At 41.3% G+C, this 18246-nt stretch overlaps 1 protein-coding gene across 4 annotated transcripts in view; it reads right to left on the reverse strand.

Annotated features, from left to right (window-relative positions):
* LOC125750613 (neurexin-2-beta-like) overlaps positions 1–18246 on the reverse strand; it is a 357714-nt gene that overhangs the window by 145796 nt on the left and 193672 nt on the right. For 3 of the 4 annotated variants that reach the window (XM_049028717.1, XM_049028716.1, XM_049028715.1), the window contains exon 1: positions 4685–6126. The exons of the other annotated variant lie outside the window; for it this stretch is intronic. In XM_049028717.1, coding sequence (XP_048884674.1) covers positions 4685–4952 — 268 coding nt within the window. In that variant the 5' untranslated portion in view covers positions 4953–6126. Of the gene's footprint in view, positions 1–4684; positions 6127–18246 lie in introns of those variants that run through there. 4 annotated transcript variants of the gene reach the window in all.

Below are 18246 nucleotides of genomic sequence, written 5' to 3' on the forward strand. Positions count from 1 at the left end.
ATACCATTATTTATCTGTCCCAATACAGTATCAGTATCAGCACAGTATTAGTATGCCTCAGCTTCATGGTATGTGAGCCAGAGTATCAGTCTCAGTACAATGTAGTGCCATCACAGTCTCAATATCACAGGAATATTAGTTTCAGTCTCACAACAAACTTCTTTCAATCTCAGTCTATGTCAATGTCAGTATAGTATAACTATAGTCTCGGTGCTGACTGCATTATCAGTATCAGTCACAGAGCAGTATCTGCACCTGTCTCATTACAGTATCAGTATCACCACTGTATTAGTTTCAGTACAGCATCTGTGTCAGTATACTGTTAGGTCCTGTCCTACCACAATGTCAGTACGGGCTCAGTAACAATTACCGCGAATATCAGTCTCACTGCAGTATCACTTTTACCACAGTGTCACTCTCACAAGTCTGCCTAAAGTTTGAGCGACTTGATGTCTGGTAAGCAAAAAAAGAGGAGGTCACCAAGACTGAAGGGCACTTTCTGCTTAGCTGGAGAATGACTCAGCTTGAGTAGCAGCTCTGTGAGTCTAGCAGGATGACTAAAATACCTCCTGCATATCATCCGGGGATCCGTCAAAAAATGCACACAGTCACCATTTCTGCACTCTGGCATCGGTTTGCTTAGTGTCAGTGGCACGCAGTGGCTTCACGTGTTTCGCAGTCTGCCGGAATGTTCTATCTTCATCTTACGATTTTCAGTTTGTGCCGATGTCGTCTTTTATAATTATAAGCATCTATTTCCTCCTGAAATCTAAAAGGCCCCAACAATACATCATACGACAGCCTAAATCTGCTCCTGGAGAACCAAAGTCCGACACAGGTTGCCCTCCCTGCTCAAACACACTTAGTCATTGGTTGATTAAGATATGTTGGAGCAGGAAAATCTGCAATCTGTGTTGGATTCCGGCCCTCCAGGACCGGAGTCGGGGAACCCTGCTCCAGGACATGACTGTCTAAGAAATTTCCCACAAATTTAATCTGACGCTGTCACTGGCATTCTGTGCCTTGAAGTGGAAACACAAGACATTTGATATTTACATTTTCCCGATTCTCCCACTCGCAGAATGAACTATTTTTTTCCACATATGCCAGCAGTGTGAGTATGTGGTGAAGCATAGAGAGAGAATCTGTTTGAAGTTCAGAGCAAAGCTGAGGTTCACGGTGAAGCTCAGAGTAGAGCTCAGAGTGAAGGGCAGAGAAAAAAACTCTGCATTAATCTCAGAGGAAGCTAAGAGTAAATCTCTTTGTGATCATGGAATAAGAAAGCATTACTTCCAAGCCTTTCTATCCAACCATCCATCGCCTGTAACCGCAGGTTCTGTGCTGGGTTACAGTGAACTGAAAGCCAATCCTAGGGAGCACTGGGCACGGGATGCTCGCGACAGGAAGCCTCTACATTGGGGGTTGCATGATTTGGAAATAATGTCAAGAATTGCGATATGAGTTGTTTGTGATATATATTGCAATATTTATAAAACATAAAGGGGTTCAAAATAAAACCAAAATAAACTAAAGCCACATAGAACCTATCTACTAACAAAGTGCATAAAATAAATTGGTGGTAGTATCACAAGTCGTGCCAACCAATCACTTGCACAATATCGTCTCTATGCAATAGAAAACATTTCCATAGAGTGAAAGGCTAGTGACCTTTAGTGATCAGTTATTGTTCACTTTTCTCCTCCTCACTCATTTTGTTAAGTGTCTCACAAGCACATCTATGAGTAATGTAAACAGCAAGGATGAAAATGATTGTCTCTCAGAGTGCATGCAGAGCTCATGCAAAAGCGGCAACAGTAAACTTCAGACTGATTTTTTAAAATATATGCCTATTAGGTCATGCTGAAAAGAAAAATCATTACAATTGCAGAGCTTGCTAAGTTGGTACGGTGGAGTAAAAATGTATCATTGTGAAGTGGTCCAGTATCCATTGCTACCTAATAAACAGACACGTGCACATTTGTACCCAATTATGAGACAGAACACAATGGCCTTCCCTGATCAGAGATGGCGATAAATACTTCAAAAATCGTGTCACAAATTACAAGCTGAATAGTAAAATACAAAATACTGGTGTGACAAAATGTACAAGTAATTTGTAATTTAAAAATACAAAAATACATAGTAATAATAAAATAGTAATGATAGAGGAGGAATGTGTAAACATTGCAGCCCTAGTAATGTGAAATACTTCCAAAATATATAGCTTGCCCTGACTTTAAACAGAATAATAATTTTGTGATTTACATGTGTTATAGTGTATGGTGTGAAATGAAAAATGACTGTTGTAACATTAGTATCGTAATGAGAACTCAACAGGCTGCACCTGCGTCAGGGGGTTGAGACTGACAGAAGACAAGATTCCGAGGGGATGTTCACACTAGGGAAGCCAAAAAAAACTCAATGGAAAGTACAATGCATCGTATTGCGTTTTTTTCGCATGCGTTTTTCTGTGTTTTTGTTTGTTCGTGTGTCTTTATACGTTTTTAATGTTGTGTTGTATTAGCCATTTCTGTGATTGTGAATGATTGTCCCTAGTGTTTGTGGGGGGAAATGGGGAGTAAGAAATGCATACAAATACTGTGGAATGTGTTTGTATGCATTTTTCATTGTGATCAATGGGAGTGTGCAGTGCAGAGAAATGCATTTTCAAAATGCATTGCAACGCAATACATGATGTTCTAGCGTATCGCAGAATGCGGGAAAAGCGCAATGCAATGCACATAGTGAGAACAAGCATAGTTTGTATTGCGATTTCAGTCTTGCTTTCAGAAGCATTATGCCCTTAATATATATCTAGTGTTTCTGACACAATTAGTGGTGATGGCTGACGAGGTACCAGCTCCTCTAGTAGGATTACTCGTCATGAAAATCAAAAACGAACTGTACCCAAAAGGATGTATCATTTGATTTACTTGCATCTAGCCAAAGATGTCGCCAAGCTATATTCAAGAGTCTGAAAGCCTGCTCATGAATTTTCTTAAATGACAGAAAATAAATTCATAAAATGACCCATTTTATGAAGTATTAAGTATTTAAAATGTGTAAAATACAATCTCTCAAAGTATTTTTTTACATTTTTTTCTATCTAATTAAATTCTTCATTGAACTACTGCCCATATTTGTCCCTGATAAGGTTCTAGTTCCAGACGAGGCAATGCTGTGGAATTGCTATTGTTAGAAAAAAACAATCAAGGAAATCCTGTACAGCTGACATGACATGATTTGTAATAAAAAAAGAGAGTAATAAATTGATTTGCCATTTCCAAGTTATATGCAGAAATAGCAATACAGACACTCCTCATTTAACAATCAAGTTTGAGTGCTACGACAAGGTTGTGAAGCAAATTTGTCAATAAGCGTGGAACCTCCCCTTACCGATAGCTAGAAGGGGGCTTATGTCAATTATCTTTAGAGATTTTTTTTTATGTCACCGTTGCATCATTTATACCATTTTTAGTATATAGTTCACGGTATATTGTAAGAAACTGAGGAAATCAGCTCTAATATGCATTACTTAGGTTTATATACTGTAAGTACAGGTAATCAGAGATTGCGAATACTAGCGTAGTGAATACTGACCAACCGCGGAAACAAAACAGACTGAGAAAGAGTGATGCAAGATGAAATGCTTGATGCTGACACACCACACTGCTGTTTCCATGACCAAAGTTCTCATACAGCGTACAATACCGACTGGTCGAAGAGCTGGTTGTAAGTCCACGCAGTCATTAAACTGATTGGTTGTTAGGTAAGAAGAGTCTGCACTGGACAAGATCTGGTAACTGTGTATATTTAAGTGCGCCATCCATCCATCAAACTTTAGGACACATTTCCCATTTTTCCCATGATCCTGAACCTGCCCAACAATTCGGGAATATAAGCTGAAATTGATCTGTTCCATGATGGACAGACTATCCGGTTCTAGTGGGTGAGAGAGACATAGATCCAGTGATTCAGAAAGGCAGATTCCTCTAAGGTGATATAGGTATATAAGTCTGTTCCTGCACTCAGCTGGCATGCATCATGTTTAATAAAACATGCAATAAACATCGTGACTGACGGTACTCAACAAACAGCAAATGAAACGCAAAAGCAGGAAGCTGAGGTATGGGAAGGAACTGGGAAAGCTACCTAGGCAAAGCTGCCTTTGTTCAGGTGCTTCTGGTTCTCTGTGTTGGCAAAAGGAAATTTGGGGCAAAACAGTACTAGCTGTCACTGTAGTGGGGCAGTCAACATGACTCACCAGGGCAAAACACATGCACATGTGCTTCAAAACCTCTGAGGAAAACCTCTGAGCCAACAGGATTACTAACATCCAGACCGTCCATCAGGCTGTACACCAACAATTAATGGCAGGTTTGCCAAACAAAACTGATTGTATCTCTTTTTCTTTCTCTCTCTATTAATTGTTGAAGGCAGTATAGTTCATACTCCCCCAAAACTGCCATATTAGACTATAAAATCGCTGACAAGCATGCAGCCATAATGAAGATCAGTTAGCCAGATCCAATGACTCTTTAAAAGGAGTAAAAACTTGTAGCATTGACTCTACTAACCTGCTACAACCCTGTGTCTTTACATTTATATCATAGATCTGTCTGAATGAGCAAGTTATACCTATATAGAGCTATACCCGGCAGGTAGGGCTTCGGTGTGGACGTACCATGGCCCCCACGTGTGAGGAAAGGCATCCGGTTGATGGCGATGGGCACAGTACCGTGCTTGCTGTGGAAGTGGTGGACGTGGTGCGTGGTGCTGAGGCTGGAGGAGACGCGAGCGGCACTGACCGTGCCGGGCAGGGCCAGAATCGCAGCCCACAGCACCAGCTGGCAGTAGCAAGCCACAGTGGCCCGGAACAGGAGCCTGCCCACCTGAATCCTGAGCACTGGGCTGCTTCCCGCCCTCGCACGAGGCATGCGGCAGGAAGACATCTCAAAAGGATCCGACGCCCATCACATCCACATTCGTCACAGTGGAAGAAAAGAAGGACAGCAATGAAAAAGATTCTCATTCAAGGACTATCCACAGAAAATTTGGAAAAGCTGACAGTTTCATACACGGGAATAAGAAAGAAAATCCTCAGGTTCCAGTTGTCCTATGCCAGCATCCTGGGTAGAATACAGCCCACCCCCCTTCGCCCAGAACACTTTCCTCATGCAGTGTTTTCAGTAGCTCCAAAGACAACAACCAGAAATGGCATGAAACAACCGCTAAAAATAAAAGGAAAAGATATATCCCAAAAACAGTGTGGAAAAAAACCCTGTTATCTTTAACTGAGCCAAAAACGGCAAACAAATGCCATAAAAATAACTGTATAAAACATGAGATGCCTTAGTCTATTGATGAATAAAGATTCATAAAAAATATTTTCACCAAAGTGACAGCAATCCAGAGCAGAGTGGTGTGGCCAGGGAGTGTTCTCCAGGCTGTTACGGAACCTCCTCTCTCCGCTGGAGAGGAAGGAGGAACATCTCGGCAGAAAGCAATATCAAGCCGGAGACCTGCAATCAAGAAGAGGAGCAGCCCCAGGCTAACTGAGGGAACGGCGAGCACGGCCTCCAGGGGTTGGACCCCCCGGGCCAAAGCGGGATGGGGCAAGATCACCCAGAGGCGAAATAATTCCGCGAGAATGGAGATACATGAACAAACCTGAGCAAGTTCGCTTCCCTCATACGGATCTATGAGCTCAGCAGTCAAGACTGCGAGTGCGACACAGGAGAGAGAGTCCAACAGAGCATCCGAGAGAGAGTGACGGTATCCTCAGCCGCTCCAGCTCAGCCTATTGCCCTCCGCTCCCCCCTGGCTGGCTGGTCCCCCAGCTCCTGCTCCTAGAAGCCGATCTCAGCCGCTGACTTTCCAGGTGCCCGTCTGCTGAGACGGTGACGATGACAAGTGTCGGCGAGAGGCTCGATGGGCTGCTGGCTCCTTGGCTTTGGCCGGGGCACTCACGCTCATACTAAATGAGTGAAAGGCAGGGACGGTGCGCCATGCCCCCCCCCAGGATCCACACGCATTCGGCAGCTCAGTCGCAAGTAGCAGTGAAAAACACAGAGGCACCCCCTGACTCTGCTGACGTGCTCAGCTCCTCTGAAAGCACAGCCAGAATGTGTGATGCACAGTGAGGCAGGGCGAGAGAGAGAGAGAGAGAGAAAGAGAGGGAGGGAGAGTGAGAGGGAGAGAAAGGGAGGCAGAGGGAGGAGGGAGAGGGGGAAGGCTAGCAGTGACAAACACGCACATGCAAGCTGCAGATATATGGGCTCAGAGCAGCAGCCTACTGGGTCAGACGCAGCAGAGGTGGATGTTTGGTGACCTGTTGTATGAGGGTAAGTGGCCAGGGTGGGTACTCTAACATCCTGAATAGTGTGCACAGAGTTCCCAAACAAAACAAAATTAATGATAAAATGAATCAAATTAAAGACAGGCTTTCTGTTTTATTATCCAGGTATGCATACACATGTTCTCTCCTCTCATTCCTTTTTATTTTTCCTAGCTCTACATTTATCACACTCCTACTCCTCACACTCTCACTCTCTACATTCATCTCCTCACACTCTCACTCTCTACATTCATCTCCTCGCACTCTCACTCTCTACATTCATCTCCTCGCACCCTCACTCTCTACATTCATCTCTGCTCACTCTCTCACTCTCTACATTCATCTCCTCACATTCTCACTCTTTACATTCATCTCTCCTCACTCTCTACATTCATCTCTCCTCACTCTCTACATTCATCTCTTCACACACCCTCACACTCGATAAATTCATCTCTCCTCACACTCCCCACATTCATATTATTGTCTGCATTTTAAACATCTGATGTTTGTCTGTTACACAGGAGGCAGATGGGATGAGGGGCTTGATTGCATCCAGGAAATATGCTGACAAGGCAAATACAGCCCCCCTGAGAATGTGGAGGGGGGCCAGAGAGCTGGCGAGTGAAAGAGAGCAAGAGAGATGAAGTGAAATTGCAGATCAGATAAATCATGGCTGATAGAAATCTCTGCTGGGACTGCCTCAGTGCTCAAAAGGACAGGGCTGACAAATAGGGAAAGCAGAGAGTAGGCTCCACTCTCGCCTACAATGAGAGCAGGGAACTGGCCCATCAGTCACACGCAGTGCCAGGTGGGCCCACTGCAAAGGGGGTCAGTGAACCTCAGGCACATGCTGCCACTGGTGCTGATGGAGAATACAATGTAGCTAATTCATTTGAAGGAAACAATGTAGGCAGAGCAGCTAATGTAGCCCATGGAGCTCACAGGGCTGGGGAAACCGAAACAGATGGCACTGCTCTTGCTGATAACACAACCTATACGCCACACTGGAAAGGAACGGGGGTTTCATGATGTACAAGCGTGTGTGTCCGAAGAAGCAAGTCACTCGGGGTCACAGGAAGCCCCACAGCAGTCTCCCTGCTGGCATGACTGACTCCGCCTACTTTTCTACTCACATGTAAAATAGGGCTGAAGAGATGAGGTGTTTTGCCTGTACTGTGACATTGATACAGATAAGCAAAGATAACCGATTCAGAGAATTTAACAAAGAAAACTAGAAAGGATGCTGTTAGAATGACAACAAAGTATTCCCTGGACAGTAATCCCAACTCCTCCCAGAGTCCCAACCTCTAGAATTCCAGAAGTACTGCATGGGTCACCTGAAAATGTGAATATCAATAAATATATCTCTACCCAAATGCGTGACTTATTTGTATCGAGCCATGAGTCCTAGTCATGACACATAACTCTATATTTGAAACTATACCTGTTTGTTTATTACACAATTGCATTTACCTACCAATTTTCACAATCTCTTCCCAAAACATTTGTGGTTCACTGTATTTACTTATGCATGTCTTAGTATCCATATCTTAAAATTTCATTTATGTATTATTGTGCCTTCAAAATGCTAAATTGAGGTCACTAAATCCCTAAAATATGCACATTCTTTACTTTTTTGTTTTCTCAGTTTGATACTTAAAATGATGTTGAATAATGACTTATGAACATTTCAATTACGAACGGCCATTCGGAACGTATCTCAGTCCTAAGTAGAGGAGCATCTGTATTAGTTTAAATCTTTATGACACATATGTCTGCCATTCCAACTTGGTCTTGCCCCGACGAAAACCCAGGATAGGTGTAGGATAGGTGTAGGATAGGTGTAGGTGCATGGTGTGCGAAAATAAAAAAAAAAATTAAACAGTCCATGACCACTCCGGGGCTCCGTAGTAAAATCAAGTTACTACCGTTTAATGTCATACAAACACACAAATACCCTACTGTGAATTTCTTCTAAGATATGTTAATGCTACTTACATTGTACACAGGGGGCGGCATGGTGGTGCAGTGGTTAGCACTGTTGTCTCACACCTCTGGGTCCCAGGTTTGAGTCTCCACCTGGGTAACATGTGTGCGGAGTTTGCATGTTCTCCCCATGTCCAAAGACATGCTGAGGCTAAATGGACTTGCTAAATTGCCCATAGGAGTGCATGTGTGAGTGAATGGTGTGTGAGTGTGCCCTGCTCTCCATCCTGGGTTCTTCCCTGCCTCGTGCCCATTGCTTCCGGGATAGGCTCCGGACCCTCCGCAACCCAGTAGGATAAGCGGTTTGGAAAATGGATGGATGGATGGACATTACACATGGAAAGACCACCAAATACCAGGCAACCCATTATCTAAATCTCTAAGCTCATGCTCCACTTTAGATAAATCAAAATTGCAACATTGGGGCACAAATAATATAGTATTATGTTATTACTTATCTATTAATGACCACAACCTATGTCTTAGTTACAAACTGACCTTATGTTAATTCCTCATTAACAAACTACAGTATGATGCACGTTTCATTTGAAGCAGTTACTGTATTTTTATAGCATATCTGTTAATTCTGTAAACCTTTGTGAACTACCGAAGGAACTACTTAGGGTACAAGTAATGAATAACACAAGTGAAACACCAATCTAATGTTTGTGCAGTGGTGCAGTGATTAGCACACCACATGCTCTCCCTGTGTCTGCGTGGGTTTTCGTCGAGGGCTCTGGTTTCCTCCCACGGTCCAAAAGTGTGTAGGGTAGGTTGATTGGCGAGTCTAAATATGCTCTGTCGTGTGTTGGCAACTGCCCAGGATTGGCTCCGGCCTGCACATAGGCTCTGGTGGCCCTAGTTGGGATTAAGCAATTTTGGAAGATGGATGGATGTTTGTTCAACATTAATGAATCATGACACATCTTTTATCTCAAGCATATTATTACTTTTTCGTTCATTTGTTCATGATTTGTTTCTGACTTGTACTTCAGTAGTAATTGAGTTCTTCCAAGTATTTGTGCCCCAGCAAGTGTTACCATTAACATTAATAAGGGCACAATTTCAGACGATACAGCAAGAACAGCTTCATTTAATCTCTATTCATTTCATAAAATTCAGGAAAATATCCTGATATCAGCATTACTCTGTTAAAAAGAGACGTTTGTAAATCGGTATACTCATGCCGGCCAGACACGGCTGACACATTTCTTATTTGCAAATAGGGAGTCTTCCCCACTACACTCACACCAGCTTATAAAAAACATAAAACACACATAATCACCCTCCAAGTTACAAATACCAAACTGCATATTTCCTCCCCACTTGTGAAACATACCACCAAACCAGTACAACTCAGTGCCCGACCCAGAGTCACACATGCACCAATCAATCTCTACCACACCCCTCACTCCAAACCCCATCACTTACATGGAAGGAATGCTGTGGTACACAGGTACGCATGACTACAGGGGGTATTCCAATAAGGAAATGCATAAACAAGCGTGACATTAAAAACAATGAAACAAACAGAAAGATCAAATGTTCAGGGAGGGAACACCCAAATCATACATCCCAACTCTGCTGCTCTCTCCCTGAGAACCAAAGTAAATACCGATGACAGTTACCTACTGCCTCTCATCCATGCCGCTGTGTGGGTCAGGATGGATCTTAAATAACAACAAATGACTTCCAAAATAGAATAAAATACCAATTACACTGTAAGTCTAATCTCTGCTTCACACCACAACAAACCATTATAATTCTGATCAGTACAAGTCCCAGCCAAAGTGGAGCCTTAGGCGAGCATCACCACCAGCGCAAGCCCCCCCCCCCCCCCCCCCCATCGCGACATGATTCTCTGCAGGATGATATAGTGAGCATATCAAAACATGACATGTGCAATAGAACAGGGGAGTATTCCATGAAGCAGAATTAAGGGAAAGTTTGACTTATTTCAACAAGTCTGGCTCCACTATGTAACAAACAATAAATTGTTATATTAGCAGAATCTTTATGAAGTCTATCAAGTGTAGATTTTAGATGCAGATTTTCATCCATATAATACTTTGGTGATCAATCAAAGAGCAAATACAGTAAACAGAGTAATGATATCAAAGTTAGAGTTATTCTATTTACAAGGTCAACTGTCTTATCTAAGGTGCACTTCCCTTCACTGTCAGTTAAATGCAGTTGCTTCAACTCAAAGCTTTTTGAGTTGATATGCAAAAGCAATCAAGTGTATGTGGAAAATGTTTGAAGTGTCTGAGAATACTGGACAATTGCCCTTTTTCGTTATCATTATGAGATATAATTTTCGGGTGATCTGTCTCAAATTTCATCACTTCCAGTTCATCACCCATAAAATATATTTACAAAGTTGGGAAAAGATCCATAAAAGTTACTGTGTTCATTTAATTCCTTTGCTGCCACATAATGCTACTGCTTCATTTTTTTGGGCAATTTGCCTGAAAATTAAACCAGGTGGACATCTTCATGAAAGAGTCCCTGCCTAACGGTCTCTGGCAGTCCAGTAAATACCAGTTCACACCTTCCCTAGAAATGGCAGGAATCCTCACAGCCCTCCATGTTAACTAACATTTCAGCATTAAATCAGATTTTTACATTAATAATTTAACAAACAGCTGGTGTATGAAACTGGTGTCAAGGTAAAACTATGGACCTCCAGAAGGTAATATCACAGTGCACAGCAAGATTAATGAAAGAATAAAAATCTAGAAATACTGAAAATACAACTCAGAATATGAAGCATGAAACATCATTTGCCATTCATTTATTTCCAGCTGACATCTTTGCTTACAGTATTTTATCTTTTTTTTCTTAGGTGTAGAGTTAGGTGAGTGGAAGAGGGATTATGCTTGAAACAGGTGAGTGGATGAAAGTATTTGACAGAATTAATGGATATTTTGCTGAATATCCTCAGGCACAAGGCATATAATTACCTTTAATGAGAAATAGTGCATTTTAATGTCAATGATAGCAAAAAGGATAAATGTACCACAGCTTGAAATCTCTGGTGAACATTGCAAAACGTCCAGGGAGGCCCAGCGATCAATGGAGGAAGGAGACTCATGCATCATCAAACGCTACCTGAATGCCTTGCTCACGTCACCATTCCACCTTTCTGCTGGGAAGTGTGTCATACGCCAAGTGTATTCAGTCAGAGTTCTATTCTCCATCAGGTACATAAGTGCACAAAAAGTCAGTTTTATATTGTCAACTGTTTTACTCCGCAGTGATTAACTACCCCAGAGGCAAAATAGAGAATATAATATAATGTCTCTCGTCAAATTTAATTAGAGAAAATAGTTTTTTTTTTTAGGAAGAAGGTCATGAGAATGACCCACATCGCATTCTAGAATGAGTCCATATACTTTGTTTTTTTCCCTCTTCATTTAGAACAATTCTGTAAATAAGTAAATACGTCTAACTAATAGAGAGGTAAGGAGCACTGACAGTGTGACGCTGCACCCACCACATGACGAACCACCTCAGGGATGAGAACCTCAGTGCAGCCATGTGGCAGGTGATATCTCAGGACCATACTAGTCCGAATGGATCTGTGTGAGGTTTTTTACCAGTGGCAGGAGTGCCAACCCCCAAATTTCCATGTAAGTTGGAAACTCATATGGTGTCAATGCTAATATTATTAGAAGCATGGAGTGTATGTATATGTGTAAAAATATGTGGGGGAAATCATATCCTGCATTGCTTAGAAATGGAGTGTTTCACAATCTGCCTGGAAACGTGCGAGCGATTCAGCGTCAGTCAGTTGAGGTACATGAAGATGCGGCGTGTCTGCCTGTGATAATGATAAATGATAATGGTAAATCCTTTATTTACCATCTGCACAAGTATGAGTATAGTTACAGGTCACAGGAATACAAGTACATGCATTGCTCCTTAGTATTTGGAGAGAGCACTGCTTCCACTGAACCTATTTTTTAAATGCATTTTAATTGAAATAATTATTTTTAATTGATGGGGCGGCATGGTGGTGCAGTGGTTAGCACTGTTGCCTCACACCTCTGGGTCCCGGGTTCGAGTCTCCGCCTGGGTTACATGTGTGTGGAGTTTGCATGTTCTCCTCATGTCGTCGTGGGGTTTCCTCCGGGTACTCCGGTTTCCCCCCACAGTCCAAAAACATGCTGAGGCTAATTGGAGTTGCTAAATTGCCCATAGGTGTGCATGTGAGAATGAATGGTGTGTGAGTGTGCCCTGCGATAGGCTAGCCCCCCAACCTGGGTTGTTCCCTGCCTTGTGACCATTGCTTCTGGGATAGGCTCCGGACCCCCCGTGACTCAGTAGGATAAGCGGTTTGGAAAATGGATGGATGGATTTATATGAATTAATCACATCCATGATTGACACATTTGTTTGATACATGTTACAAAGTTTTGCTTTGTTACATGTTAGACTTTCTGAAAACTGCTACATTGTGTTTGGCCGTGTAGAGGCATATGCCTTAATATAGCCCCCAGAGCAAGTAATGAAAAATGTAATTAGGCACTTAAGTCAGTGGCAGAATGCACTTAAGGGTCATTCACATGCAACACGCCCACATTTTGGTGTTTCTTCGCCCAAAGTGCATATCTGACCTAAGCGTACCTTGAAGCCCCTACTTAAGTGAATGAGCGATTGTGCTTAAATGGAAAAAGAGCACAACTAAATGCTTTTTGGATGTAAGCACATCAACCCCCATTTGCTAAAGTTTCAGTATTGCACTTCCTCCTGTCTACCCTGCTCTTTATATGACATGAAAATAAAGAGGTTTATGTATATGTAACGGCCTGTCTACCCTCTTCTGTTCAGTAAGGATTAGATATGTTTATTTTGTATGCATTGGACTAGACTATTTATTCCATAGCTTAACTCATGTTAAGAAAAAATACAGTTACTCTAAATAGCTAAATTTGTCAAGTTGCAAAACCAGGCATTTGGATGGGCAGCAATCTAAAGATGGTCAACTGCTGGAAAGTAATTTATATTATTGTGCTGTACATGAAGGTCCTTCACGTTGCACCTAATTCCCCATCAAAGTCTCATTCTGTATAAAGTAATGTTTCAGTGTGTAGCCTTTACATTCTGTCTTGTAGAAAGACACACTGAGAAACTCGTTCTACCAAGGCAGTAGGAGAAATGCTGCTTTCTGCCACCCCCGATTTCAAAGCCTCGTTTGTGAATGTAAAAGCATCAAAGAAAAACACAAGCCATCCAACAATCAAATGCTTATCTGTTATCTCCTTCTGGGGTCCCCTTTGGCTTCTTATTCTATTTTCACTTACATTTACAACCATACAAAAAGTACCAGATCAAGCAAAAACAATTTCAATTTATTTATTCATGACTTTTTTTGGGGCAATTCCTTACTTGTTTCTCAAATAAAAAGCAATCCATCTATGTACAGCACAGCGAAAAGAAAACTTTCAGTTTGTGATGGTTATACAAGGCGGCACATCTGTAAAACAATGATGTGTGATACGCTTTGCAGAGAGGAATACCACAGACAGATGGAAAAACTGAATTTTCAGCATAATCAATAGAAACACTGCAGTGTCCTCACTGTCGGCCTCACTTACAGAGTCAGCATTGTAGGGAGAAGCTCTGAAGGAACAGAGCTGGTTAGAACAGAACGCTCACTGTATTGTGAGAAAATGGAGTTATGTAGCTGAACAGCTGCACGTGGACAATATACAATATACACAATGCTTAACTGCAAAGCTCATTTCAGAGTAACTATACAATCTTCCTACCAATGCCATAGGCTCACAGAACTTAACTTAGACTGTGCTACTCTGGCAGTACGTATCATCTCTCCTGTCTAGAAGAGACAGACTGGAGTGACCATCACCCCCTGTCATCCTTTGTGAAGCAGAACAGTGGCTCACAGGCTGACTGCTGCGACTCGTCACAACCTGACAAATGAAACAAGATTCTGTCCCCTCACCAGCAGGGCTGCAAGCGGCCTTTGCTGGTCAATAGGATCACCACGGCACATCACCGTGCCACATATCATGTGTTAAGGAAGTATCTTTTGGATTATCTCTTTCTCTGGGAAAGTTTGCTGTTATCTATGTACGATATATAGTATACATAAATGAAAAGTATGGTTTCACCATGTTACCATGGACAAACTGACACTCATACGAAAAGTCCTTGGAATTTGACTCCGACAGACAGACAGACAGACAGACAGACAGACAGACAGATAGACAGATAGACAGATAGATAGATAGATAGATAGATAGATAGATAGATAGATAGATAGATAGATAGATAAAGATGAGGGCATCTCTGCCTGTCCCACTCTTGCAGGAGTGCAAATTCATGCAATACGGCTTTGGATTGCGAGAACACAGTACTGCCTTTGTACCTATTTTTTAACTCATTTTAATTGAGAGAGGAGTGTTGACAAGGCAGATGTCATTGAATCCTGCCTAATGGTAACATGCTTTGTATATGCAATTGCATATACATGCATGATACATGTTAGAAGGAGTCATTTTATTACGTTAGGCTTTCTAAAAACTGCAATATTGCTTTTAGCCATGTAGACTGACATTACTTAATAGTAGTAATAGTAGTAAATTTTGTTATACAGACATATTGCCTATTGTTGTCACGCCCTGCCCGTCTGACCTTCCTGTTTCCTCCATATTTCCCTCGTGCTAATCACTCCCAGCTGCCTCATGTTCGCTCCCTCGTTAGTCATGCATTTGAGTGTCTCCTAGTCCTGTGTTCCCCAGTCCAGCCATTAACATCATTTACTTTGTTTTGTTTAATCCCTACCGTCCTCCTCTCCCCCCGTTCGGATCCCTCGAGATCTTGTTTATTTTAAATTATTGCATGTTTAAGTTAAATAAAAACCCTTTTTGATGGTTAACCATGCTTGCTCCTGCATGCTTTGTATTGAATGACATGACATTTGTTTAGCTTGCAACTAAAATGGTTAAGGAAGAGCACTTGTAATATAAAAACTACTTGGTTCGAATCCTCGACCAGTAAGGTACCACCGAGGTACCCTGAGCAAGTACGGCTGCTGAATTAGCTGCCCCCTGTTATATCACGATGTGACATTTGGGTTAAATGCAGAGGACACATTTCATTGTTGTGCGCTGTGTGCCGTGGTGTGTCAACAATCACCAATCACTTCACCACCTTTTAATAATAAAGTATTTAAAAATGCATTCTGTTTTCCCTGCTGTACTGAAATTGCAGGCAACCATGAATTCAAAATCAAGGTTTATACCAAACCGGGAGTGTTGTGTACTGTTACACCCCTAGTAGATTTTAATGACTGCAAGGGCATTCCATGGCAGCAGTCAATCAACAAATAAACAAACAGGTGAATGAATACATAAATAAAGAAAAAGTAACAGCTGTAAAAAAAAAAAAACTTTATATCAGATGTACTGGACAACATTAAAACAAAGGAAATCCTGGTAAACAGAACCTCCATTACTACTACAAGGGTGAGCCAAATAACTAATGCGGTGATACAAGTATATTTACAGTAGTAAAAAGGGGGGCACTACAAAAATGATAGACATATTAACAGAGCTGTATGTTACCATTGTCGTGTTAATTGTGTGTAAACCTACAGTAAGTCTGTGATAAATGGAGCAAAAAAGAATGGAAAGAAGGATTCCAGAGGACATTATGATAAGCATCAAAACTAAAGAAACTTGAAATAATACCCACAGGTTTATGTAGTTTATGTGTGCGTGTGTAGATTAGGTTTATATTACTTTGTGGGGACCAAATGTCCCCGGAAATGTAATAAAAACTTGTTTTTTTTTTTTGACGTTGAGCACTGGAACTGATCTGCGCTTCGGTCTTCTGTCTGTGATCCCTCATAAAAAATATTTCTTAATTGTTTTCTCAAGTAATAATTTGGAAAGTAATGTCTCACAATGTTTTGTGTTTGAAGAATGCAAAAGAATTCTATTAATCCAAGATGTCCATTGGTAAAGCCAGTCATATCGAATGAGTCATTAGGCCTAATGATTACTCTGTGTCTATGGATCTCAACCTTTTCAACGTTAAGGCCCACCTATTTATCACTGGGCCACATGAGATAGTATTTAATAGCCAAATACTAATATCCATGTGCAAATGCATATTAAAAATCACATCACAACTAACCGTAAATGTTAATTGAATACCTCACTCCTGAACACTAAGAACAGTTTCTAAACAAAATGAACTTTTTAAATGGGCATATGATGACGATGGTCATATGATCTGGCTAGAACGCTGTTTCCAGATTGTGCCACATACTATTCATACACAACAATTTACTATAAATTTAAAGCAAAATTACTTTTTGTTTTATGGGTATTTTGCCAGGTTGCTAGCGACCATAGCATGGTAAAGTGATTGCATTTTTAAAAACGCATTAAGTGTTGCATTTGCAAACAATACTCAACTGCATTTCTACCCTTAAAGGAATAGTGTTTCCCGAAAGTCCCACGTACACAAGGATTAAGGTGCCTTTTTCATTTAATGACACTTTTTTTTTCAGTGAGAGCACAACATATCACTGTATGAGTGCAGCTAAAATACTCACACTCAGATAACAGCAAAGCTTGAATACTCAGACATGGAGTATTCATGGAGTATCTATGTAACAGCCCTGACCCGGGCAAAATACTTGCCCCAAGTTGTCGTGCAGCTAAGGTTGAGTATACTTAGTATAACATGGTTTTATTGATTAGTCAAATGCATGGATTGACGTGAAGAACAGGTTAGTTCTGAAGATGTCTATTCAACTTACCAGGGAAGGTACAACCAGCAAAGGAGTCCCATGGGAGAATGTGGATGTTTTATGGGGTACCAAGTAATTGGACTTTTCAATATGGTGTAGGTCGGAAGGGGGTGTTTTGTTTGGTGCGATAACAGGGGATTACATGGTAAAATAAAATGCTGAATTTTGGTAGTGAAGTAAACTATGTGGATTATACTTTTAAGAAAAAAAATAGATGTTAAGAGGTGATTGGTCGTGCTTGTTTAATCTGTTCCTTACCCTCCCCTTTTTGGGGTTGTGATGGTGCTGGACACCATTACATAGGGAGGTTTGGTTACGGTATAAAAAAGAGGGCTGCCCAGAGTTTGGTTTTGTAAAGTGTGCAGATACATCCCTCCTTTATTTTTCCTTTCTCCATTTTCTCCCTTTTTGTGTGCTGGGTTCTACAAGAAGGCCATGTAATTTTGTTTTTTTTTTTATAATAGAAATGTACTTTTGGAGTCCCGCCTGCTGTTCTCCTGTCTTTTGTGGCCTAGCCCATGGGTTTGATGGTGCTCTCGCTCTCGCCATCACAATCTGGAACAGTCAAACAGCAGATCTGGCATGTATCCATCTCGACAACAGAACTGGAATACTCAGGCTCTGATAACAGCAGGCCATGACTTCTCCGACTTAGTTAAAAATCCATCCCAATAAATAAAGCTTAAATACTGCATCTTAGATCACAGCATAGATGAAATACTTCATAAAAGAGGCAGATCTTTTTGAGGACTGTCCATTCATTTCTATGGGGAAAACGGCAATCCCAACAATGACAACCTTAATTAAGTAACCAAAAGTAACCAAACAAAATACAAGATTTTTTTGTCCCCGATAAGATGTCTTCAGCACATGCTTCCTGATTCTGCAGTTGCACTTTATTACAGAGCAAAACAACAACTCCAGTAAAACAACAACATTACAACAAAACAGCATTATTGTAAAGGACATCAACGAAAAAATACTTGCCAGTCTCCTTTGGGCTTCTACATGCATTTGTTATCCCTTATTTAACCTAAAATGCACCATTTCCTATTACGTCATCCCTTTTAAGCCTTTTCACTCTTATTTAAGATTCTATTTTCTGACCACAGTAAATGTGAACTGATTAAGGCAG

Source organism: Brienomyrus brachyistius, chromosome 10 (genome assembly GCF_023856365.1).
Source record: "Brienomyrus brachyistius isolate T26 chromosome 10, BBRACH_0.4, whole genome shotgun sequence".
NCBI lineage: Eukaryota > Metazoa > Chordata > Actinopteri > Osteoglossiformes > Mormyridae > Brienomyrus > Brienomyrus brachyistius.